We start from the raw sequence: 27,554 nt of genomic DNA, 5'->3' as shown, positions 1-27,554 counted from the left end.
ATTTCAGTGTGTGTGGGAATCTCTCATACACTCCACCTATTTCAGGTTTATGAAAAACACACCTCTGGTATTAATTAGGAACAGAGGTATGGATTGATACAGATCCGGGTTTGAATTCTTAATCTACCCCTTACTACTCCCATGTTAAATTAGCTTATTTTGTTCTAATGACTCAAATGTATTCTGATCTATACCTATTAAACAACCAATGATCATAGTTCTTATTTAACCTTAAGCCCAAAACTAACTTCTAAATTAAAAAAAAAAAAAAATTAAAGTTAACATTGTCCCCTGCCAGCACAAATACTGCACTGACTGCATTAAGAGTTTGCCAGTAATATTTCAGTGTGCCATTTTCCTGCTTTTTGTTATTCAGGTATCTTGTATCTTAGGAGAAATACCATTTGGCCTTCGCTTGGTTTAAAGGCATCATTTATGCATTGTACCTTCCTTTGTTCCTTTCCCCTTCTCTCATGAAAATTTATCTGTAATAGGTTAATTATAAAAATTAAATAAGAAAAAAATACCAGAAAACAGCAGTACCTGGTGTACAGAGGCATACAGTAAATGCGTTTCCTGATGTCTTCCAAGTTACTTGCATATATTTTTCCCAACATCAAATATTTTATTTCAACTACAGTTGGCACTGCAGAATGCATTTAGTCATGCTATAATCATTATTAAGATATGTATAATCACCAAACACTTGCATTTAGCATTTAAAAACAAGGATAATTATTTCAATATCCCCCCCTTCCCTTAGTCTTTTCTAAAAATTTTATCATTAGTTTTATTCCATCGCATGATATAAGAGACTATAAATCATCACTGCAGGCCTGCCTCTTGTAAGTCACACTTAAAATGCGTGAAAAGTCAAGTTCTAAAGGGGTTATGCTTTCAAGTTGGTATTCTTTGCAGAAATAATATCTATAATTCAATTGTATTTTGCAATTTGAAATTTCCTTCTTCAAAAATAATTTTAGTATTTTTTGTGAAATTATAATACCTCATGATTTTTACCAATGCTAATTTCTTTCTCCATTGCTCTTAGGTGAAGCTGTGGTATGACAAAGTGGGCCACCAGCTGATTGTAAACGTTCTGCAAGCAACAGATCTACCCCCAAGAGTAGATGGGCGTCCCAGGAATCCCTATGTAAAAATGTATTTTCTTCCAGATAGAAGGTATGGAATAATTTTAGAAAAAATATGCAAACATCTTTGCTAATTAGAAAAAAGTAGAGTTTCCTCTCTTGGGATACAGTTTCATATATGTTTTAAAGCTTTATCAAGGTAGAATTGACATACCCAAAATTCCACATACTTTATATATATATATTTTGATGAATTTGCACATATGCATACACCTGTGATATAGCTTTAAAATGTAATAGATACTTCTCTATGAGGGAATAAACTATATTATCCCTAAAAAAATTCCCTCAAGCCTTGTGTTTCTTTAAAATAATCTGCCAGTTTTAAAATTGTCCATTACCTTGTTTCCACATCTATTAGTCTTTGACAGCTACATCATTTAGAATGTACCTTTGTGTATGCGTTTCTATAATCGTAACTACTGCCTACATTGTGGTTAAAACTAATCTTATTAAACTTGAGAGTCTTTTCAGACTTGTATATTAAAAGTTATGAATTAAAGAGAGTAAACATCCCAAGACCAGCACTGCATGTAACTACAGTAGGTGGCAGCATATACTTGCGTTTGCTTTTTCATTGACAAAACATACTTATTTTTCAGTGATAAGAGTAAAAGGAGAACCAAAACAGTAAAGAAAGTACTAGAACCAAAATGGAACCAGACTTTTGTGTATTCACATGTGCATCGTAGAGATTTCAGAGAACGGATGTTGGAAATAACCGTGTGGGACCAGCCCAGGGTGCAAGAAGAGGAGAGTGAATTCCTTGGAGAGGTGAGGGGTGTCGTGAAGATCCGGGTCAGATGCCTCGAGGCTTCCGTGATGTGCATTATTATGGCTGCTTTTATTATATCTGGGGAACGGCGCTTGATCTAACCTGAGAGCTGCCCTTTCAGATCCTCATAGAGTTGGAGACGGCGCTTCTAGATGATGAGCCGCATTGGTATAAACTTCAGACTCACGATGAATCCTCACTACCTCTGCCTCAGCCATCACCCTTCATGCCACGGCGACACGTCCATGGGGAGAACGCCAGCAAAAAGCTGCAAAGTAGGTTAAGGCTCTTTTCAGTTACCAGAAGTAATTGTGTCGTTATGATCGAATCCGAGATGAACATTCAAGGTGCTTTTTCAAATGTTCATTAGAGATCGAAATATTGAAAAATCAGTCATCTATATAAAGAGACTTGGCAAAACCATTTTCTGCATTTTCCCAATGAAAGTAATATATACAATATAGTGGAGTAATTCCACAGCTGAAAGCTTAAAAACTCTCAAATATAATTCTTTGCCCAGTCCTGATGGAGTTGTTCATTGGTTGACTGATGGGGTAATTTTTGTCATTATTGGTGGGTTGCTACATAGAACATCTTAATAACCGTATAATTCCTGGATATTTTTAGTATTATTATTTGTAAGAAACAATTTTTCTAAAGCATTGTAAAGTTTGTTTGCTGTTGTTCATCTGGTGATTGGAGAAAACATATTTTTTTCTGTACTTACTCGTTAATTTTTGATTTAATGACAAAATCTCTTACTGAACAGATGAAACTTAGAAGCCTCATTTTGGTAATCTGGAACCAAATTGTTTTCCTCATATAATTAAATACTTCATGTTAGTGCTTCTCTGATCAATCATTTCCTCAAAATTAATGTTTCATGCAGTATGATGGCTAATTTTGAGGGCTAAACATAAATATTTTATAAAGGGCCCTGATGCCCTTTCAATTATATGGACTCAGTAGAGTTCCAGCCAAGAATGTTCTCTTTGAACCTTTCCACTCAGCCCCATCCTCCCTGAACTGCAGAGGAGGGCGCATATTTGGGTAGAAAACAGTATACACTTTGCTATAGACCTTAATTAAAAATAATTTGAAGAGTCAAAATACTGTTCTATGAAATCCCCTTCCTTCTATGTGTCTTCAGTGATTGTAAGAATGCTGAGAATATGTTATCCTTGGATAACAAACATTTTTTTTTAAGCATCAGCTCTGCATTAACTTTGTAGTATATATATGTATAACTGAATCACTTTGCTGTACACCTGAGACATCGTACATCAACTTCTACTTCACCAAAAGTGAAAGTATTTAGTAATAATGTAATCAGCTTTAAAAAAAAAAAAAAATGTGACCATGTCCTCCACGTTTCCTGACCCGAGCGGACACAGAGGTATCTGTTTCCCTTCCTGTCGTGCAGGGTCCCAGCGAATCAGTGACAGTGACATATCAGACTATGAGGTTGATGATGCCATTGGAGTGGTTCCTCCAGGTGCGTGGGGGAGCGTGGCCGGCTTCACTGTGCTCCCGTGTTTGCTTTCCTGCCAGCTTCCAGACTTCCTTGGGTCCCATATTGGAGATTTAGAGCACGGAGAAGTCTGGATTATACTATTCCATGGTGACTTGTCTTCCAAATTATTAAGAAAGTTTGAGATGGACTAGTAAACTACTCATTAACATCCCCACTTAAATTAGTCAGGGTCCCCCTTAGAAGCTAACGAAGTTAAAATCATCATTTCACAATGCTCCGAGCAGAAGTGAAAATATGACTCTTGAAAGGATAGAGTTAATTTTTTAATAAAGCTTCCATTCTCCTGTGTTTTATGCTGTATGTCTATGACTTCGCTTCCTCCGTTTCTGAAAATAATGTAGCCTTCCATGGAATATACTGAGACAGGTGCATGGCAGGGTTTTAAATTGCATGTGGCATGGCTTAGCTTTTAACGCTTTTGTGAAATGCTCAGCACTGATTATACCTAGAATGTGTCTGTATGTTTTAAAATAAGGAAATGCTTTAGAAAGATGCAATGTTCGTTTGAAGTCAATGTCTTTTTGTCATTGTATAAATTAGTAAAATCTTTGTGACACTGTGCAGTTCAAATCTATGTTTCTCATCTGAGTCTAGTCAGAAAGTGAGTCAAACCAAGTAGTGAAGACGTATTTTCTTGGCACTAATCCTGTTCCCTTTATTTACTAATGAAGAGTAGGGAGATATTCAAACAAAAAGACATTAAAGAGAAAATCTTGGGGTATATAAATATGAGTTCTTAAAGACATTTCTTTGGGACAATATTGACAGATGTTCCCTTAATTTACATAATTTCTCAGGTGGGGATGCACTTAATTTGAGGGCAATGGTTTTGGTAAAGTCAATAGACTTTACAAAGGCTAGTGACTGAGGTCGCAATTTAGAGAGATACATACGACTTCATTAAAACTGGGAGAAAATTATGGACAGTTCCCTAAAGTTAGGCTTCATTTGCTCCGTGAAACTCAGAGAAAATATCGTCTTTGCTCACTGTATGAAAGTAGCAGATACCTTAAAAACAATAAATCTGGTTCTGTGCATATCTGTGTACTTAGATATTACTCCTTGATATCAGACCATCAGGAGGAGTTTGAAATAATAGTGGGTAATTGTGGATAACAGTTCATGTTTTGCTTTCTGAGTTTGTTGATTTATAAAAGGATCAGAATAATTAGGCACATTCTACCCAGAAACTTTCACACAGAATTTAGTAGAATATTGTCTTTATGGAATTGAAAGGGGGAAGGTAGTTGTCCATGGTACCCATTGTCATATTTAAATAGAATTCAGATGATTCCTTATAGGAAAGGGGTCTTGTCAACAAACCTTTCTAACAAGAATCTTGGCTGTTAATTCGCCTTCATGTTGTCACTTCTAACTCATCTGAATAGAATTTACTTCTGTGGGTGGTTCTCACAGGCTATTCACCTAAAATTTCACATTTTTATGATGAGGCCGGATAGCGAATGAATGAATGAATGAATGAACAGCTAATTCAACAAATACTCACAAAAACGATGAGTTTCTTCTTTTCTCCCTGAGAGACCACATGGATAACAGCCAAGATGGGAAGTATAGGACCGACTGCAATGGTGTTAGTGTTTGGAACAACCAAAGAACACTGAATTCTAGATATATCTCTATTCCATCCTGACATAAACATATGATTGTATATGTTTAAATCAGGGATTATCCTTTGACCATAGAGAAGCAGTGTCTGAATTGCCATTTCAAATGATATCCATTTTTATTTAGCATTTCTAATGTAACGAGGCCAACTTTTAATAGAATATAACTAATAAATTACGTAAGCCAATCAGTAATATTTTATGTTCCAGAGATTTCTTCATAAATTAATAAAGGAGATAATGGAATTTACTTATATTTTAGGGGGTGCTCTTCAGTGATTCAAGATGTATATATGGTAACTTCTAAAGATATACATGTGTGGCAAATACAATATAGCAAGACACAGAGCAATAAACAGTACATTTTAAATAAAGAGGAAAGATGGTAAAATAAGGGCAAGAAGCTAAAATAAAGTGAGGGGATAAGTTAATAAACAAGTGTGTTGATACATTACCAGATATTCTAAGAGGCTGATTACAGATTTCCTAGTGTCCAGTATAGAGAGAACTTTGTTCACGAGTGGATGCCAGGTAGTTCTATGTATGTTTAACGCACTCAATGAAGCTTCTGGTTACGTTTGCTGAAGAAGCTGGAAAGCGTCATTTAGATGTTCTACCGCAGCTGGGCCTTGAACTTCCTAACACCTGGCTTCTCTAGGACCACAGGGTTCTATGTTCTCGTTTGATGTATTACCACCTTTAAGCAGTTGAGACCTCCAGAGCTACATCTTACTACCTTTATAGTTATCATAGCCTTATTGTTACTTAAAATAAGTAATTTCAGCTGCTTAAGAAGAATAAAAATAACCACCCACGGAATGCCCTCATCTGAGGCCAGGCATCTGGCAACCTCAGCTTTCAGACCATTACTGCAAGTTCAGAAAATGAAAAAACACAACAACAAAAACAACCCGATAACTTTGAACTAACTGAAACATAGAAATGAGCATAAAATAGCAGTTCCTTCTTGCCTTTTTTCTGAAGGCAGAGTGCATGTTGTCAACAATAAACTAAACATAATATAAAAAAATAAATTATTATAAAAAGCAGGGAAAGGCCTATGAATGCATATTAGGATAGGATAAAAAAGACATTAACCTCTATGTAAATACAAAGAACCCAAGAAAAAAATTAATTATACCCTTTTACAGAAGCTGCCTAAAGTCTCTAAAAGTTACTTCAGAATAATTAATTATTCCAAATCTAAAAGTTCCATGTATATACCTTGAATATTCATTGAAATCTTGAAATGGTGCTCCCAATTCAATACTGACCTTCCATAATTATAATATAATTGATACCAAATGTTTTCAAATGACACCAAATGGTAGTTTAAAATGTTTTAAGTAATTCAGACGTTGGATTAATTATCTTTAAAACAGCCACCATTATTTTTTAATATTGAACTATGAAATAAATTCACTACATGTAAATTTAGTTGGTATCGTTCTAGACTTAATATTACAATTTGTATGTCTGAACAACAAGGAAACTTTCTACATGAAATTCAAAATAGTACCTGAATTGCTCTTATTTTTGTCATAAAATGAAATGATAAATTATACCACTTATGTTTATATTATTTGGTCCTTTACCGAGGTTTTTAGAGAGTGACAAAATGGCTGAGCTTCTTTGGTGTCAATATTGTCAAATTGGCCTTTATGTAATGTTTAACGACCTTCCGTATAGTCTAAGCTTAGTCAAAAGGTTATACAATCACAACAAATAAACTGCTGGGGAATTTAGTCTGCCTTTAATAATAATGTTACATGGCATATTTTAAAAATAATTTGGGAGTTGTCAAGTAAATAAATGAGCAGCAGTTCAAGCTACCTTGTTAGACTTAATGTTTTCATGGTTGTGTACATTTCATGTTGTTGTAAATATCATTATTTTTCCTTTGGCCACAGAATTTTTTATTTTCCTTCCAATAATAGCAACAATGACCCTGTGAAAACATTTAATTAAACTGTTACTATGGTTTGCTATTTTATCTTAACTAAATCAGAGATCATAGAAACCTTTTGGTGTCAAGGGAGAATGACTTTTAGAATTTAATTTTAAGTAACTGTATTAACTTAATTATGTTAGGTTACTAACACATTTGTGGAATAGTTTCAGATGTCTGGGGTAGATTTGATAATTGTTTCTTTCGGAGGGTTGATTTGTTCTGCATTATTGCCATAGTCAGCTCCACCCATACCCTATTTTCATTTGAAAATTGCAGTATTATCTGTGGTCCTCAAAATTCACACTCAGTATTTGTTATAGTGAAGACCTGCTGCTCTTCTTTGTCAATTAAAATTGGTATGGTAGCATCTTTATTTTCTTATTAGCGAAGCCATCTGAAATCCAACTAACATAATTTATCCTTTGGCAGAAAAATTCCAATAACATTCGAAGAGACACTAAATTTCTAAGCATTGACTTGTATATGAGTAACAGTTCACTGTCAAGTGCTTGATTTGTGTTGCTCAAAAAATCACTCACTCATTCCGTAAACTGGTATCCCAACTCATCCTGATGTCTGAGGCATCAGCTGTCATATTCGTCATCAGTATCTCCATGGTAACCTTTGAGCCAAACTGTACCCGGTCCTCATGCATGTGTATGTTACACTCTGTACATATACTTAGTAGTTTTGACGATAAGGCTGGTAATACCGATTGCATGGCATTTATCTTCATAGGTCAATGGCCGCTTTCCATATCATTTGATGACTCCACATTAGCACTGACACTATAGAAGAATACTGACTCGTTCTTTGTGTATACTCTTGCCAGTAGGTTATAGGTCTAGTGCTAGAGAAAGCAAACCTTCAACATTAACTGTGCCAGAGCAGCAGAGAGCAACGCATCACCGCTCACGGTCGGTGTCTCCTCATCGTGGCGATGATCAGGGGAGGCCGCGTTCCCGTTTACCAAATGTGCCATTACAGAGGTAGGCTTCGAGAAGAGCTTAGCATCCTTGACGGTACTCTTTATTATAATACAGTGCAAACTGCCACAAGACTCTAACAGAAATGAAATAATGGTTTGGTCAATCAAGTTATTTTTTTCAGAATCCTTTGTAGGCAAAATGCCTTTTTATTCATTACCCAACCTATGCAACATTCTGTCCTCTAATCTCAGGTAATCTCCCAGGGAGTGGAAGAAGTCAGTGTTGCAAGCACCATTTTTGAATAACTGTCTTGTATTCTGTTTGCTAGTTAATTTTCTCCTGTTGGGAGAAATTGTATGGTAATAAATTAGACCTGTGCAGAGAAGTGGCACAAATGATAAGGTTAAGAGTCAGAATGCATTTTTAAGAAATTTGGGATTGTCTCTTTGAAGCACTTTAAATGTTTGGAAAAGCATATAAAACGGAAGTTATATCGTGCTGTATTTCATCTCACCCTGAAATACACTTCTGAAATTTTCACTAAGTATGCAGATGAAAATCGTGGTCCTTTTTTGATGGAAGTAAACAAAGGAGGTTGGAGAAATACAGCACAGGCAAAGCAATGGTAGAGAATAAATACCTTTAAAACAGGTATTTGGTGACGAGGCCAGCACTTTTCAAGCCATGTCAGTTATTTGCCAATTACCGTCCATTCTTTCCTGTTAGTCTGTCACCCTGTTTGGGGAAGGTGGTACATTGTGATGCCTTTAAATTTTTGCAATCATTTCAGGAGTCTAGATGAAATTCATCCAACAAGAAGGTCACGTTCTCCAACCAGACACCACGATGTGTCCTGCAGCCCAGTTGGTCACAGACCTGGAGATGTGGACAGTCAGTGTCTATCAGAACAAGACAGGTATTTGTTCACGTTATGATCTCAGCACTGTATGTCTTCTTTGCTCTGTTTTCGTCTATGATAGGTATCTTGGCATAGTGCAAAAGACAGGAAAAGTATTTCATCATTCAAAACTGAACTTCTCCCAAGGAACGACTCTTAAGATATTCTAATAGAAATGCAACTCTGGGAAATATTTGACTAATATTATATTGTCATAAAAGGTGCATTTAAAAAAAAAATCAGAATTTATGTTTAGCCAGTTTTAAATGTACAGTTTGTTGTTGACTTAGATACTAACCTAAATTATAGAAGGGAGTCTACATAAGCAATTTTCAAATATTTTATTTTTTGTGGGTTGCAGTCTTTGGGATATTATTTATGTAATTATAAAATTATGTTTTTTCTGCAATAAAAAGTTTTTGGGTACAGGTCACCTGAAAGACAGTTACTATTGCAGAGTTTCTGTGAAAACTTCAGCAGTAATATTTTTTAGGACACCTACTTCTCATAAAATGTAATTACCTAAAATGTCTATAAAGTACAAAATATTGAAATGGATTCTTTCTTCTATGGATGTGTACTTAGGCTTAGTTCTGCACTTATTTGATGTTATAACTCCATGGTTCTACATGGCCGCGGACTTACTCCTCAGACCAATGCCCTTCCTGTAAGACGGGCCTGACCACAAGCTCAGGATCTGTTGTTTTGGGTTGTTCAAATCCCCAGCTGGTTGAATCGTGTCTTGTGGCTTTTTGAAGTGTAGAAACTTTTAGGGAAGGGTAGGGAACGAGGTTGGTACACAATGATTGATTTTTGCTGTGTAGTCAAGGACACAGAACTCAAGGAGAGCCTCTTAGCTCCCTAACTGTCACCCTGCTGGAGCCATGACCTTCAGGAGTTGAGGTTGTGGTACTTACTGGGACAGAGCACTGCTCGGAGGAGGGGGTCCCCGCTGCTCAGGTGGAGTGGAGTCAGGTGAGGGTCCCTTTGTTGACATTCACTGGGGCCACCATGAATTTCGGTGACGAGGGGGAAAAAGAAGGACTTCTGGACCAAGGCATTCAATAGAGTGAAATTAATTTGAGTGTAGAAAAAGTATCAGTTTTAAGATAAAACATTCGTAATCAAGTATGTTCTTCGTTGGTAAAGGAGAAACAGAATAAGTGATATTGCATTTTACGGGCTATAAGAGCCAAGAAAACTGTCATGCTTTGAGTTGCTAAAAAGAAATTTTAAAATTTAGGGTTCCCATTAGTATCAGAAAAGCCAGATTTATAGGGCTTTTAAAAGTTATTAAAATACCTAAGTGTCTAGAATTGGAAACAGATTTCTACGTCTTATTTGGGGAAGGTTCAGTTTAGTTTCGTTTTGCCTTGATATGATACTCTGTGAAATCACTTTGAAATACAATAGCAAATCAGCAACAGCCAGGACTTCGACCATAATGTTTGTACTTTATTGTTGAAAATTTTAAAAGTACTGTCATGTTTATTTTTGTTTAACCTCTCAAGCAAATATGCTAGTGTAGACAATCTGGTTTCTTCCCTTTTCATGTTGTCATCGGCATACCATTGGCATAACCCATGTCATTTAATGCCTCATAACTTATCTGTTTCACTCACCACCCATCCTGTCTGTGCAGTGAGCTTCTCATGCTTCCCAGAGCAAAACGAGGACGAAGTGCAGAATGCCTACACACCACCAGGTAAATAACAGGAATTTGGTGACGGTAACTGTGTGTGATGACTCTTTCCATTCTACTCTGCTTCCGTCTCCCCCTTAGCGGTATTATTACGAATACGTGAAATTAATCTCCCCAGTGTTCAAAATTGGTTTCGTTTTATATGGAGGTTGTGGAAAAGGTTCCAAATATATTTGAATTCTGATCCAGGCAGACTGCTTTTCTATCAAAATATTTGAAATCCAGAGGCTGCTGAGCCTCTGTGTAACTGTTCACACATTTCCAAAACCGAGGAACCGATTTCTGCAATTAAAATTCTATAACCTCACTGTGAGCCCCACCACACACACACACACACACACACACACACACACACACACACACACACACGCACCCATCTAGACACAAGAGGTCTGATCTGCTGTGCGTGGCAGTGTTACTGTTTCCGTGATTATAAGTTCACTTTGTTTTAGCCTTTTTTTATTTTTATGTTTTGATTCTACTGTTGTTTTCTTTCTGTTTGCTTTTAATAAGATCTTTACCACTTCATTTTTAAGAGCTGAGCTTCAGTTTCCTTCTTGATAAAGAGTGCGGATATATGACCTGTTAACTTCTAAGCCCTCCCTTCCTTCGTACCCTCACCAGGTCAGAAAAGCTACACTACCAACTTTCCCATAGAGACACGTAACGGTATAAAGCCTCCTTAAAGAGGAGAAGAAGAGGGGATACATTATTGTCGTCTAAATTGGAGCTGAGAACCTAGCACTTTATTTTCATCTCATTACATCTTGGATCTCATATCCCAAATAAGTCATTTTACAGATTACTCACAGAATACAGTCTGTGCATATTTATTGTCAATGTGAAGTTAATGGAAGGTAAAGAAGTAGTAACTAGGTGAGACAAATGAACCAACACACACAGATAAACTCTTTCAAATACTATGACCAATAAAGAGTAAACAGGAGAGAGAAGGAAAGAGCTGTACCTGGAAAACCTGAGACACAAACACAAATGCAGGTTTATTGTGTCTGTGTGGACCTGGGCTTCTGCTCAGGAATTGAACATGGTCACCCGAATGAGAACTAACTTTTTACGTATATTAAACTCTCCTAGTGATAACTACTGCCCTGTGTGCGGTGCCACAGGGAAAAATGAGGGATGTTAGTTCTGTTTGCAAACTGGAGAAATAATGTAAAATCCTAACTATTGTACAAATCAGCTCAATTCTTTATAATTCGAAAGCCTCCAGCCTTACTTTGGTTGTCCTGACAAATAGTTTAATAGGAATGATTTCTTTACAGATTCAGAAAATTTTCTCATGGTCCCGTTGGGGTGACCACAACTATAAAACACAAACAAAACAAAACCTTCATATTTATTAGGCACCTGGTGTGTGCCCGGCCCCCAACATGTGGGTATTTTTTAACACATTCACACCAATAAGCTAAACAGAATCACTAAATATATTGTTTTTCTTTCCGTTACATCCCACTTTCAAAGGTAAAATAACAGGATAGGCACAATAGAATAAGCTAGTAGTTTCATCATTTTGTAAAATCTTATCTTCAGAATACAACCTATCATATTCACTTACGACTTTTAAGAATAAAACCTGTGGATTTACTACTTTCCAGTAAACAAGGAAAATAACATTCATTGAGTACCAAGCACAGTGGTAATTATTTAATGAATTTTATCTCAATGTCCTGACAATAGTTGTATCATATGAACATTTTTATCCTCATTTCACAGAGGAGGAAAGATGCTAAGAAAGTTTTATTTGACGTGTAACAGAGCAAGGATTCAAAATCAGGTCTATTTGAAGTTTTCCACTAAACTAGTTTTTCCAAAAATGTGTTCCGAGGAGTTGGTTCCGCATGAAGTTCAGCCAATTTAAGAGTTTGTGAGTCAAACATATTTTGGAAACTTTGCAAATTAAAGCCACTCCCTGGAGATTTTATACGCACAGCATATCAAAGTCACATACTACAGAAATCTGTCTCATATTGTTTAATTCATCCCCCTCCTCACTGTTATTATTATCAAATGCTTTTTCCATAAAACCTTTCCTGAGACAGTCATGTTGTACAGAAAATGCTGTGGCTTCCTTACTGTGTCCTAGACCCTTTGTACCTGTTATTTCACTTAATCCTCACACCATCCCTGTTAAAGATTGTTATTTCCTCCATGATATAGATGTAGAAAAAGGCTTGATGACTTGAATCATCCAGGTTCACAGCCAATAAATGGCAAAGCCAACGTGGACCTTCAAACTAAAAACTGTGGCCACTTTTCATTCTATTTCCATTCTCTGCTGACCCCTGTTAGAGAGTACCCCCCCCAAAAAAATTCACTTTTGAACCAATTGCTTAGAAAAGTTATATAGCAACTTGTTACTAAAGACAGTTGCCTAAGGTTTAGGAGTTGAAAAGAAGATTCTGTCTATGAAGCAGGCTGAATCCTTTGCTTCAGTAAAAGTGTCCTCAATCTGTGCTCGAATGTGGTACTTTAATACATTTTAAACCAAAGCTTTAAAAGATTTCCTGAATCAACCTTTAGTATAAACATGAATAAACCCATGGGGGTGTTTGGTATTTAATATGTCCTCAGCAAATGTTTCTTCTATTCCTGATTTATCATACTTTAATGTAGGCAAAAATGGACAATAGATTTTCATTATTGACAGTTAAATTTTGTAGAAACATTATTAAATTACCAAAACATTCATTGACAGGACCTAGTTTACCCTTGGTGATATAGACAGTCCAGATGTCCTCACAGGTTTTAAAGGCATTCAGATGATGTTGGGCCTTGTTTCTGCCAAATCAGAATTCATATTCTGGTTGCAGCTAATACCCATCCCACCCAGTTTCTGGTGATAAGTGTTACCTGCTGTTGGGTTTGTATCCAGAAGGTGATAAATGGAAAGGACTTGCCTACTGCAGTCACCTCTTGATCTTCCTTCCTTTACTGCCTTCAGTACCGTGACCAGCCTTGTCCCTGCAATGCTGGTCAGCATTTTGCTTGTTATTAGAGTAGTAACTTTTAGTCATATTAATTCCCAAATTTCATAAATTATCTGATTAATACTTTTAGCTATGAGTTATTTCCATAGAAGCAGGTATAATATTAAACAGGGATTAAATAGTAAGTTTCATGTTGGTTACTTCATAGAGTGTAGTTCTCAAATCTTTTTCAAATTAAGGCTTTTAAACTATAATTTAGAGTCTTCATCTTAATTATGAAGACAGATGTCTATGATTCCATATTTAACAGTTCTTTTCCTACCTTCAAATAATTATTTTGGTTTTTCTGAGGAAAACGAAAGATCCGTCTGTGTTTGTAGCTTTCTAGGTCTCCTACTTTTTTCATATCCTGATAAAATTCGCTTCACATGTATCTTTCTGTTTCCTGTGTGTCTGCGTTCCCATGTTCCAGACATCTTGTTAGGCACTATAAAACATTACCGCCCAAGATGTGCTTGTTAGAGAACTGTTCCCACTGGAGTATTTACAGGTAAGAGTCATAACAGTGAGTCTCAGTTATAAACTAATCCCTAATCCCTCACCAACTAAAGATAGCAAATTTACTTTCTAATAAAGCATTAGCTTTTCCTCTTAAAATTAATTACATACAGAGAAAACTCATGATATCTAAAAATAACTTTAAGAGGGAAAGGGGGGAGGGATAAGTTGGGAGATTGGGGTTGACATACACACTCTGCTACATATAAAATAGGTAGCTAATAAGAACCTCCTGTATAGCACAGGGAACTCTGCCCATTACTTTTTAATTATATGGGAATAGAATCTTAAAAAGAGTGGATATATGCATATGTATAACTGATTCATTTTGCTGTACAGCAGAAACGAACACAACAGTGTAAATCAACTATAGTCCAATAAAAACTAATTTAAAAATATAATAAAAAAATAAAAATAGCTTTAATTATAAAACCTATGCTAGAATATTTCTCTAAATGAAATCTACTTACTCAAATATCAGATCTCTAGTCGTTGTCTTCTTTGTCATTTATTTGTTGTTTTACTTGTTGATTTCAATTATGAGAATTGATTTTATATTATTTTATTTTTGGACAATTTTACTTTGTGGAGCTCAATTCTGCCTGCACATACTAAAACCAAACCCCTTCACCATGAATGCTTTCACTCGAGAGCACTGAGGTTTCCTGATGAGATTCTGGTTAGGTAAGGACGTTTGGACATCATACCGTCCACCTCCCCTGTCTAGTGTTTGAACCAAAATAGCTGAGTTGTAAAATTTTCCTCCTCTGCTGTCCTTCATTTTGTTTTGGTGTGGCATCTGTCGTTGGTAATGAAGTGTTAGGCATTTTGTTTCAGTGCTTTCTGTATCCAGTTTTTTCATAAGTAGGTGTGACTTAGCCTCATTTTTTTCAGTCTGAGACCCTTTTAAAAAAATTATGCAAAGCAATTCAAGCATAATCTTTGTTTAGTGTCATTTTCTAAACAAAACTGTGCACGGCCATCCTGTCAGCGCTCACACCCTTATGAACCGACTCGCAGTGATTCTGCACTTTGTGTAAAGGGGACAGGACTCGATGCTTTCCTCTCTAACTGGTCTTCCTCTCTCTGTTTTCTCTGTCTTTCTCCTCCACCCTGGATGCAATACGCTGGCACTAGTGACCTGCAGCCCTCCCTTGACAGGGCGAGGAGTGCTAGTACCAACTGCTTGAGACCAGATGCTAGTTTGCATTCACCAGAACGAGAAAGGTATAAAGACTCTCTTAATTTCCTGTCATTTTGTACAGTCATTTTTTTCCCTATCACTTTGTTTTGTGTCACTGAGTCTCACAGCTTATTCATCCACGTTCACTTGCCGACTGTCTGCATTTCCCCTCCCTTTCCGTACACGCCTGTGTAGAGATGTGTGTATGTGGCGGAGCCAGAGGGAGCACATACACGTATTTCCGTGAATGCTGTTGCAAATGGCGTGACGTGATTTGTAACTGCTGCTCGCTGCTGCTTTTCCCCTTTTGTTGCTGTTCAGTGGTTTTCTCTACACCTACTCAGGGAGCCTTCAGTACGCTGATATGGTTGTGAGGGCCAGTGAGTTATCTGAAGGGGAAGATCACTTTCCTAGTACTTCCGCTGATAAATAGTATTTATGGGTTCAACTACAATCTTCCATAAACGCAAAACAAGAATCTTATTTAGATAGAATACTTCCCTTGTGCATCTATATTTGTTTTTTTTTTTTTAAATCAACTTGCTCTTTGATATAGATCGTTTTGCCTTAAATTATATTTCAACAAAAAATAGTATGTTTATCATAGATTTCCTGATGCCTTACAAAAATAAAGGCACATTATATACACACATAACGTAATTTTGCTGAGCACTTTAAATTGACTGATTAATAAATAATTCTGACTTTAATTCAGTGATCATGTACTACGCTGTCTCCTAATTGTGAGCAGCTAATTTTTCCATTGTGGTGGAACTTTCTATCCCAGTAAACTTGGTTATAATTGATAGTCTTGGTTATAATTGTTATCTCTTTTCAATTAGAAGTTATTCACTGGAAATTTGCATACTACCTCTTGACAAATCCTGAAGAAAAATGTTTAGTTGTGTTAATGTAACCCACTTTTCCTCTTCTTCAGAGGCTGCTTAAAGCTTTCCTTTAGCAAACTTTCTAGTCTGATTCTACTCATTTATTTATGAGATATTTATTTCTGGAATTTAATGATTGGCACAGGTAGACATGTTCATTTTTTAGTGTCTTCATAAGATTCTACTAAAAAAATCTACTTTTTAATTTTGTATTCTTTTGTATTTGCAGAATTTGTAATAGAAAACAATGGAATCTAACTTTTTGTATTTCTTTACATTTGTAGAAGAAATTTTAGTTGAAATGGGCTCTTCTTTAGTTGAATGGGCTCTTCTAAAATCGCAATTGAAATTGTTTCATTATTCTCGTTTGTTGTCTATTACCCCCCAAAAATATATACAAGACTAGCAAGAAAAAATACTTTTATATTTTTTTACTTATTATTATTTCCTTATATGTTTCTGGTTAGTGTTAAAACAAGGATAGAATGAAGTCAGCGGAATCTTCTGACTACAACAATACCCTAACATCTTAAATATCATCTATATTGGTTCTGTCTAATAGAAATACAGTTTGAGCCACATGCATAATTTTAAATTTTCTGCTTGCCATATTAAAATATGAAATTAACTTTAATACGTTAGTATATATCTGAAATATTATCATTTTAACATATAATCAATTAAAAACTGTTAGGGAGATATTTTGCATTCCTTTTTTCGCAGTGCTCCTTGGCCCCTTGTGGCTACTACATTGGACAGTACAGTTTTATTCTGTTGCTGAAGCCTGTCGAGCACGTGTTTTCTTGTTGAGCTGAAGCCAGAGAATTTACAGATCCATGTATTGCTGAATTTCATCTCTGATAATACCCTTAGAACAGGCCAACCTGTAGACAAATAATCTGGCCGCGATTCTTTTACAGGTCATAGTGAAGTCTGAGTGCACTCACTTATGATACGTACTTTTGATAGAAGAAGAGAAAATATGATTGAAACCTACATTCACTCTGTCTATTGAATAAAAACGAAATTTCCCCTTGAAAAAAAATGAAAGGGGACTGGAATCAGTATTACTAATGTTCTTTAACTTATTGGGGTCAGTTTGTTGTCAAGAAGAAAATAAAGTGAGATGAGTTCTCATCAGGAAATCTACAGATGCTGTAGGTGTGTCTTGGTGTGGAGGATGCCGTCCTTCTGGGCACAGACCTCTGAGCAACTTCGAAACGGGACAGAGCAGGACCAGCAGTGGGGGCTTTGTGCTCTTTGGAAGATGCACCTGTAAGTCCCTAGACAGGATGTGAGGAGAGTAGGAACTGGGGAAGCTTTGAGGGTTTTCCAGGTTACTTAGTTCTTGTGACTGACCAGAGAGCTGATCAATGCCTGACATATACCTAGTAGATAAGATATTATAGAAAAGTTGTTAAAGGCATAACTTCATATTCTTGAGATGGTGACATATCAGTATTTCCACAGCCTTGTAACCTATCGAGGTCAAACAATTTGCTGATTCTAAACCATCTTGATGAACATGTGTATGCTGTTATACCTACTTAATGCCCTTTTCTGGAGTATCCTCACTAACTCTGAAAGCAAAGGAAGTTCTGTGTTAGTACAAAGGATGAAATTGTTAAAGCAGACTCAGTACCCCACACCACACTTCACTGACGATTCCAAGATAAAGAAGCACCAGGCACAGTTAGCATGTTGTTTTCCCGAAGGACCCCAAAACCATCAGGCCGACCTTTTCTTCCTTATGAGGATGGTTTGGCCCAGGTTAACAGATGAATTTTGAGACAGGCACGTGGAGACACTGTTTGTAAAGGAAGTAATTTCTGTGTTTGAGCATCTCCATTATATAATATATTCTGTTGATTACACAACTAGCAAAAATACGTAGGGGTTACCCCGTTGCCCCATCCAGTCGTGACCCATAAGTCAGGAAATTTGGAGTTCGTTTATAGTGAAAGATCTAGAAAGACTAGTTGTATCCTGCTGAAGACGTTGAATAGATAAGGGCTCTCTTTTATCTTTTCTCTAGCAAATACCACTGCATGCTTACAAGGAGGTCTGGTCAAGGTCACTGTACTTTCCTTCATCTGTGTCAAGGTCAGCTTGAGGTCATCGGTTCCCCCTTGTTCCCTGATCTGGAAGGAGTGAGTTACAGGCCTGCTGTTAACCTTTCCTTTCCCAGGTTTTACAACAGAATGTTGCTTACGTGTTCAGAAACACTGATTTCTAGAGCCACTGGAGAATGATTCCTTTCCTCGGATGTTTTATCTTCTTCCTTGACCTCTTCCAGAAATCTAACCTCTCCTGTCTTCAGCATCCTCTACAAATTCCCTAACACCTCTGTGCTAAGACAGTCTCCTTTACAGGCTGCTTTTCCTCCCTGTCTCCCCCTCAGCTTTCCTCTTTTGCCCCGCCCATCCCATCCCTGAAATTATATGTCTGTCAATCAAAAGTTTCCACACTGGGACGTCCCTGGTCACGCAGTGGTTAAGAATCCACCTGCCAATGCAGGGGACACGGGTTCGAGCCCTGGTCCGGGAAGATCCCACATGATGCGGAACAACTAAGCCCGTGCACCACAACTACTGAGCCCTTGAGCCACAACTACTGAGCCCACGTGCCACAACTGCTGAGCCCGCATGCCATAACTACTGAAGCCCACGCACCTAGAGCCCGTGCTCCGCAACAAGAGAAGCCACCGCAGTGAGAAGCCCACGCACCACAACGAAGAGTAGCCCCCGCTCGACACAACTAGAGAAAGCCCGCGTGCAGCCAGGAAGACCTAACGCAGCCAAAAATAAATAAATAAACTTAAAAAAAAAGTTTCCACACTAATACATATAAAGACAACACTCCACTGTAACTGGTCATGCCAGACCCTCCCCTGCAAACCAGGCCTAAATTTCTCGGTGGTTGGTAGGCCCTGTGTGCATCAAAAGTCTAAATCAAATGCACTGTCTCCCTCACATCCTCTGCCAGCAAAATGCTTTCTCTTCAGAAATGTCCCTCTACTTTGGCAGCTTTGACATATAACCATCCACATAATCTGGAAATACTTCTCCTGCTCCTTCGTCTCATTTGATGAGACAAGAAGTCCTATCAGTTCTCCTTCGAGAATCTCCAAAACAGATCCCCCCCCCCCTTCATTATACTATAGCCCATCCCCACTTCCGGTGCCATTCTTGCCCCGTTAATTTCTCATAAGCTCTATTAATCGTTCTGTTAGTTTTTGTCTCAAGTCTTTTTCCCATTAAAATTGAAATACCCTTTTTCCTTTGTTGTCTGCCTAAGAATTCTCCTCATTCTTCAAAACAGGAGGTCAAATAACCATTTCGTCTATAAAACTTCTCTTAACCTGTCCCTCACATGCTTGCCTTTCCTTGCCAGGCAGAATTATTAACTCTCTTTTCTGGGCCCGTGTAGTATCACATACGTTCTATTTCACTTAGTCATGCTGCTTCTTCCCCTAGATTGCACTCCTGGAGGTCAGGGATCATATTTGGCCTTGCCATCTCTTGCGATAGCATTATTATTTTTTACTTAGTAAATGTTCCATCTGGGGCTTTGGGGGAACTTAAAAAACACCCCCTATTTTCTGCTCCCAAATCTGTGTCCAGTTGTGAGCTAGACCCAAGAACTGCAAGGTGGGAGATCTAATGATCACCATAAATACAGTGACCAAGTTCAGGAGCTGGACTTCAGGTTGTAAGCTTGCTGGTGACGCACCGACAGGCTGCCACGCTTTCTGAACCACGAGAGGCTTCTGCCTTCGGAAGGCTGTTGTGCGGGTGTATTTGCTGTGGTGTTTGCTGTTTGCAGGCAGACTGATTCGGAAGGAGGAATCCAGAGAGGGCTAAAAGTCATCAGTGCTTGATTCTTTAACACAAAGTCCCCCTCCTCCCTCCTTGGGGTGGAGAGAGGCCCGAAGTAGGACTTGAAGGAATTTCCCTCCACATGGAAACACGAGGCCTAAGAGAAAGGAAGTCCCTACCTAAAACTTAACAACTGTAACTCGAATTGAAATAAATAAACTTTGTTCCAAAGTATAAGCACCTATATTAATTTTCATTTAAAACAGGATTGGGGAAAATGTTTCAAAGGACTAAATGAATAATGGGAAGAGACAATAAAAATACGTACTGTATAATCAGATCTCTAGTCTGTTCAGGTTTGGTGTCTGATATGACAGAACTTCACAGATATTTTTTGTGTGTGCTATTTAGGGAATGAATGATTTACATTTCCATATAGTCTCTCTTTTAGATAGTTAAGCTGCTTAGCCGTGCTCTGCCAGGACATATGCACCACTGAAAGATGTGTAAATATGCAAGCATACATACGAATGACACATTTAAACACACGCACTTTTGTTGTAAGGTATATCCTTGCTGGGGGAAGAGCCCCAGTGTAAGAACCATTTCATTGCTGAGGACTGTCAGTTCTATGTCCTTGTATCTCCTCGGTGGGTCCCCTTACCGCTGTTGATTTCTTAGTTAAGTTTCTTATAATTTCTTACCAGTATTACCCCCAAACCTCAAATCTTATCCTCTTATTATTTACTTAAATATTTGCAAATATTTATTCATTACTTATTCTGTGCTGGGTGTAGTTGATGTAACTGCCCAAACAAAGCAAAACAAGACACTGTAGCCCCTTATTTGGGGAGACCCCAGCCTGTTCCTTCAGTTCCACAGCCACCAGAGTGACCCTTGCCCTCCTATTCTGAGCACAGAGAAAAGGATGGGCTCCCAACAAATAGATGTTCCTGAATCAATGAGTTTAGAATACCTGAGATTAAAGCACTAATAATGCAACTAAGGTAACCTGCAGGCAAGACAGTTGGGAAGAAAAATCAAGAAGGGGCTGTTTTAGTTCAGTTTCGTGATTAATGACCCCAGTGTAGCCTGCCATGTTCGCTTCTAGCGTGAAAACGGACGTGGAAGGTGTGTGTTTTGCTCAATAATAAGGGAATAAAGATTCTAATTTTGGTCCTTCTGTGTGATAGGAGAAACAGAGAAAGAAGTTGGACACGTTTTAAAAACATATAAAACGTTAGTATATTTCAAGCTCACAAATGCATGATATTAAAGCTTACGTAATGTCTGTTCTTTGGACAAAAATTGGGTATAAGTTGATCCTACTCTCATCATATCCAAGATATGAGGGTAAAGCAAACATTTATGTTATTGGGACTACATATCAGCATATTCAGAAGGACTTTGAGTGCACAGGTATACATGTATGATGCTGAATATTTCTAAAAGTTTACCTTTTAATAGCTTGCATTCACAATGCCTTGTTTCTAAACGTACACCTCTCTCTTTCATGGCTTTCACTGCATGTTTCATAATTATAGCATTTTTCTTTACTTTTTGTGTTTAAATAAACACAAGGACTGGAATTTTGCCTCAAGAAGCAAGGTTATTCATAATCTTGTCAAGTGAATATTACTTATTCCTTCAAAAATGTTTAAAGAAAAACATATTGACTCTATATTTGTATTTTTAAAGAACACCTTACGTTTTCTCATGACTGAGTACAATTTCATGTGGAAAACACTAGCTATAATTGTTTTCAACTATTTTAGAAATGTTTTTCTTTATTGTGTCTGCAGAACAAAAGCCAGTAAAGTGCAAAGATACATTTTCAAGCATTCCGATCGGACTGACCAACTATATAATCATTTCAAATAATTCAATAATTTGAAATGAATGCAAATTTGTTTTTAATTTCACAAACACATAACACATTCCAGAGGACATGCCACACAGTTTTCTCTTCTGCCCAAATTCTGCTTTCAAGTATCTTTATTTGCTTCACGGCTTCCTCAGAGCCCTCCTTCAATCCATCCAAGGCTGAGTGATGACAGACAGGGTTCCCAAGGGCTTTTAGAGAAGAACACCTGCTGAAGAAAGGTATCCTGGTCACATGTTGATAGCCCTCTGCTGCTTTTGTCCAGATTGTCTAATAAATCCACGAAGCCAAGTTAACAGCAAAAATAGATGGCTTTTAAAAACATGTTGCGACTGGTCTTCTTTGGATTATTATAAAATCGTATAGTTAGACGAGTCTTAAACCCCATTCAGTGATCCCTTGTTGCATATGAAGAAGCCAATACACAGAGAAATTATCCTGCTTAAAATGTTCATATCTAATATATTAAAATTTCCAAATTTGGGCTGTCCAGTCCCTTACTGCCTCTTTTCAGTATTTGCCCGGCTGTCTGTAATTTGTGGTTATGCAGAGACAGAATCTCAAGATAGTTTAACAAAAGAATGAACCAAGTTTCAAACTTTTATTTACTTGTTAATCATAAAAACAGTATTCTTGTAAATGCTGAAATAAGAAAACAACTGTTTACCCCATGGAGAGATACCTTTGCAAGTAAAGATTAGCAAGATTTTTTGAAGGTAATGCTATTTTACCATGGCATTTATCTGTATTTCCCACTTTTATCCATCAGTGGTTTTTGCTCACAATTTTTTCATTTCCGTTACTAACCCTGCAGTTTTCCCCCAGAAAACTTGTTAGGACTTCACTGGTAGTATTTCCATGAATTATTTCTTCATGTTATTGTTTCCACACTAGAGAGTTTTATTTCTTCCACTTAAACTATGCTTCTGCTTTGTATTAAATTCACACACCTCATCTTTGCCACTTTATCCAGTCATTTCAAGACCTAGTATCAAATAAGCATTGGTGGCTTCTGAAATCTATTTTATTCAGACATCTGCCTGATGCTTAAGGATGCATCTTTGTAAAGTTATATATATGTATTTATGTGTACATATAGTTTTGCAGACACACACCACATTTAAAGGAACAAAATTACACAGGAGAATTCAAACATCTTCCCAAAAAAGTTGTTTCTCTATTCACATGTAAGGCTACAAGTTTTATTTTCTTACAATATTGTCCTTTATCTTTCCAAGGCCTGCAAAAATAAAGAGTAAATTATGGAGCAAAGAATCTACACTTTGACTTTTTGGGGTGCTTTTCCAGTTCTCTTGTTCCATATATTCTTTTATTTTAGGAGTTACTAAATGTCTTGTTTTTTCCTGTCTTGTTCATTGGGCAAACAGGGGTAGATGGTCCCCCTCTCTAGATAGGAGACGGCCTCCTAGCCCCAGGATTCAAATCCAGCATGCATCTCCGGAGAATGACAGGTACTAGTCACTTCCTCCCCACAGACAAGTGGCTTCCAGAGGCTGGCAGGCCACCAAGTGGAGGGTAGCCAAGAGCCATGTGGTCACGATGCCTACCTTTTAGGGGCCAGAGCGCAAGAGGTGGTGATTCCAAAACTAAATGCATCCACCTCTGATAAAGCACCTTAGAATGTTTCCTGAAGTGAAGGTAGCATGCACAGGGCATGGTTTAAACACAATAAAGTCGGGTCCAGTGGGAGAGTTCTCTCTTAATGAGCATTTGTCTTAGGGTTTCGATTTTCTAGAAACGTATTTAACTATTGATTTTGTCTACGCTTGACTACATTAAAATTCTCAGGTGCTTTAAAATGTATTAAAATCTATCACAGAGCCTATTCTTTTGTTATACTGGTTGGTGATCTGATCTTCATCGTCTTGTTCTGTTAATAATGAAGTTTAGGCTTTGGGGCATATTCCCTGATTTAAGACAGAATACCTGGTTCTTATCTATTTTATGAATATTGTGTTTTTAAGCCAAATATTGTCCAGGGCTAGGGTCAGTCAACAAGGTAGGTTTTTAAAAATAGCATCAGTGCTTTGAATCTACTTCATGCTGTGATGTCACAAGTGCCACAAGTGCCATTGCTTTGTTTTCCTTCTTGGGCGTTGTTCACGCAGTCCTCCTCTTTTGTGATGGCCGTTATACGTAGGCCATGTCGTTTCCCAACTGGCTACAAAAGGTTATGGGAGTTTTGGCTGCTTCTCTTCTGGTGAAGCAGAAATTCAGTCAACACATGGGTGACATTTTATTCAGTATATTTCAATTTGAAAGAAAAACTAAACGCCGTCACTCAGAAAAGATTAATAAGTCATCTTACAAATGTTGGACCCCAAGGTGGTATTTTATGGAGACTTTTTGAATATTTTATTATGCTTTAATCTTTAAGACCTTTACCTCTTAATATGACTTACGTATTTGGAATTTAAATCTAGTTCCTTCTACTGCTAACTGATTTCTAGGATAGAATTTATGGGACTAGAAAAATTAGTAAAATCTCCAATCTAAAAATTATTATAAACTTAAAGTCTTTTCAAATAAGAATATAAAATAATAGTATAAATAAAATTTTAAAATGTGCATCCACATTGCTACTCATTCATTCAGCAAAAATTTTTTGTGCATTTACTGTGTGCGCTATTCTAATGGCTAGAGTCACAACAGTGTTTAAGAAATGCAGTGTCATGGCCGTCAAGGAACTTAGAATTTCCTCTTATAAAAGACTATTCTGGATTTCATCTTATGTAATGATTGCTAGAGTATAAGACGATTAAGTATGATGGTCTCTGTAGTGAATATAAATGTAAGTTTATCTGGGTTTAGGATAAGCAACATGGAAATCCAAATAATAGTTTTAGCTCTTACATACGTGAGATGAAGATTAGTTGAAGATTAGTTGTCTTTTAATAACATGTGAATTATGTTATTTGATTTCATAGATTTTATATATAATTTTAAAGGTAGATTTTAGAAGCAGAAATAGTCCTTTTAGATAAGATTATTAAAGGAAACTCTTCCTAATACATAATTCTGAACATACATTTTACTTTTTATTATGATTTATTTATAAGTAAATTCTGTGTTCAACGAAAGGAAATACATTTTAAATGGCTTGATACTATGATTTATTACTGTTGGGAACAGAATGTTATTTACAGTAAGTTTTTATTATTAAAATATATGAGTAATAAGTGCCCATAAAAATGAGAGAGAAATTACTGCATCAGCTGATGCTAAATTCATAGGTAACCGTGGCAACCGCTCAGGAACACAACACTTGCATTTCACCTCCTATTAGCTTTATTTACTCATTCAGAAGTTTCTGCCAATTCACAAATGAGGTGAACATGGTATCAGATTTGGAGACAGTGAATGTTCGTAAGAATTTTGCCATCAGGTGACTTTTGCCCTAGGTCACTGGTTGCTAAAAAAAAATATTCTAAAATCAGTGACAATTTATATAATCACCTTTGGATGTCCGGTATCAAGGCATATTTGATTATTTTGAAACTACATAGTAATACAATAAGTAAATATTTGCTTAAGAGAGCTCTCTAGTAAGTTGGAAAGCATTGAGTTGCCGTCTTTTTTCACACAGTGAGTGTGTTCACACACAGACACAATTTTTAATGTACCATTTCTCCATTATTTAATTTCAACAGTACGAAATCTTGATGTCATCTCAAGTGGTACAATAGCTTTATTTGGAATTAACATGGAAGCATGTTTCTCTAGATGGAGGAATTTTCCTAGAAGTTGTAAGATTTTGTAAAACAACGAGGAGGAAAAAATACCTAAGTTTGTAACCCCAGGGAATGTTTGTGACTTTAAAATTCTAGTGAAAATTTTCTGGCAAAATTTTAAAAATACTGAAAATTTTAAGAATCATCACTCCAATAACAAAGTATTTCTTTGTAAATGGCATTATTTTAATTTATAAATAGTAACTTTTATGAACCTGTGTGCACCTAACTCTGTTATGAATCTTAGTAAAATTGAGAGTTACTTGTGGCTTCAAATTAACCAAAATTTGTGAGTGGCAAGTTAGAAAAACTATTTTAATGGACCCCTGAAGCATTGAGGTTCTGAGTTTAGTGCTCACAATTGAATGAATCATCCTTACGTGTGAAAGGCAAGCATAAATTACTGTTATTATTAATATTATTATCATCATCTAATTCAATTTTTTGGTAAATATTTTTTCAAGAAAACACAACATATTCTTTTTAAATTAAAGAAAATGTTTTGATAGTGACCATTCTAATAAATGTGAGGTGATAGTTCTTACTTGGTACATTTTGAGATGCATGTTAGTACTTCATTGGCTTGAAGTTACTGACTCCATTGTTTTGATTAAGAATGCTTTTGCATCAGTGTACATGATACTTTTAAGGAGGCAATTTATTGATGTGACTTAAATAAAATGGAAAATATTTGATAAAATAACGTTATTTTCCAGCAGTTTAAATTAAAGTATCCCACTGTGTTTAAAATTAATTCCTGAATTATTCTGCTAATCTAGTTCTAATTTCTTTTGCAATTTGGAAGCAGCTACTTGCCTATAGGAATCTTTATCCTTAAATATCAAGTGGTTTCTTCTTATTCAAAGTGGATGAATCTTCTTTCTCCATTGAAAATATTTATGAGATAAAGAAATTACCCACTTTTTCACTTCCAGAATTCATGATACTTGCCATGTAGATACAGAGTTAATGTAGAACCACCTATAAATTCAGTGCATCACTAATCATTTTTGTTTACTTTATAACATCCTTTGTCATCTGTGCTTTTCAAAGATGTTCTTTATTTAAATGAATGAAATGTACCCATGTACTGAAATACTTAGTGAGTCTATTTAATGGCTATAGTCATATACATAAATATCAATAATAAACAAAAGGGTAAATATATCTTAATTGTATGCATCCATCTTCACCGTATGTGAACATTTCTTATTTAGGTAGATTCTGTTTAAATTTAATTTTTTCCTTCCCAAAATTATGAGGAAACAAGATGATGGAGATTGCATTTCACATTAAGCCATCTGGATAGGCAACCAAAATATAGACAGAAATATTCTTATGATATCAGTGTTAATTATAATTAAAACATTATGTGGTAGAATTTATTACATTTTCCCCAAAGCAGACTATATTTTCATTTTATTAGCATGTTAATTTTCCACTTTAATAGAATTGTAGTATCTTCAGAAAAGTTTTATTTATCAGTGTCTTCAGGGAGTTGCTCTAACTGAATTTAGTTATAGATGAGGAAAGGAAAGTGACTCAGAAACAGATTTTAACAATTGCCTTTCTTTTCATTAGTACATTTCATGAATCTTCACACTTAATCTAATAGAGAATAATAATTAAAAATGGAACTTCCAGAAAATTAGACTTAATTAGGAATACCCTCACTTTTTGATTATTACTCTTGCTTCCGTTTAATAATACAATAATTATTGTTCTACCTGACATTTGAATATACCTTTATAGCTTTTAAGGACCTTAATTTGTGCCCTGTGAACTGGGGGGCATCAGGCCAAAATCATACAACTGTAAGTTGTGAAATAAAAAAACAACTCAGGATCTCTGATTCTTGCACATCTACACCAAAGAAACATTCTTTACGTGTAGTAAAATAATGATAAAAAATTTTGATTCAACAGCACACATGTTAAAACCCCAAATAACTAAGACATGAT

The 27,554-nt window shown here is 36.4% G+C and overlaps 1 protein-coding gene across 7 annotated transcripts in view; it reads left to right on the top strand.

The window, feature by feature from the left end:
- Positions 1-27,554, top strand: part of RIMS1 (regulating synaptic membrane exocytosis 1) — a 472,918-nt gene that overhangs the window by 317,363 nt on the left and 128,001 nt on the right. For 5 of the 7 annotated variants that reach the window (XM_059941806.1, XM_059941808.1, XM_059941804.1 and 2 more), the window contains 7 exons: positions 1,052-1,182; positions 1,754-1,925; positions 2,048-2,201; positions 3,350-3,421; positions 7,872-8,025; positions 8,756-8,881; positions 10,506-10,568. In XM_059941806.1, coding sequence (XP_059797789.1) covers positions 1,052-1,182; positions 1,754-1,925; positions 2,048-2,201; positions 3,350-3,421; positions 7,872-8,025; positions 8,756-8,881; positions 10,506-10,568 — 872 coding nt within the window. Of the gene's footprint in view, positions 1-1,051; positions 1,183-1,753; positions 1,926-2,047; positions 2,202-3,349; positions 3,422-7,868; positions 8,026-8,755; positions 8,882-10,505; positions 10,569-15,208; positions 15,299-23,229; positions 23,314-27,554 lie in introns of all 7 variants that reach the window. The other 2 variants (XM_059941810.1, XM_059941803.1) reach the window with 2 other exon arrangements.

The sequence above is a fragment of the Balaenoptera ricei genome, chromosome 12 (genome assembly GCF_028023285.1).
Source record: "Balaenoptera ricei isolate mBalRic1 chromosome 12, mBalRic1.hap2, whole genome shotgun sequence".
Taxonomy (NCBI): Eukaryota; Metazoa; Chordata; class Mammalia; order Artiodactyla; family Balaenopteridae; genus Balaenoptera; species Balaenoptera ricei.
The sequence above is the reverse complement of the archived record's forward strand: the minus strand, read 5'-3'. Positions and strand labels throughout refer to the sequence as shown.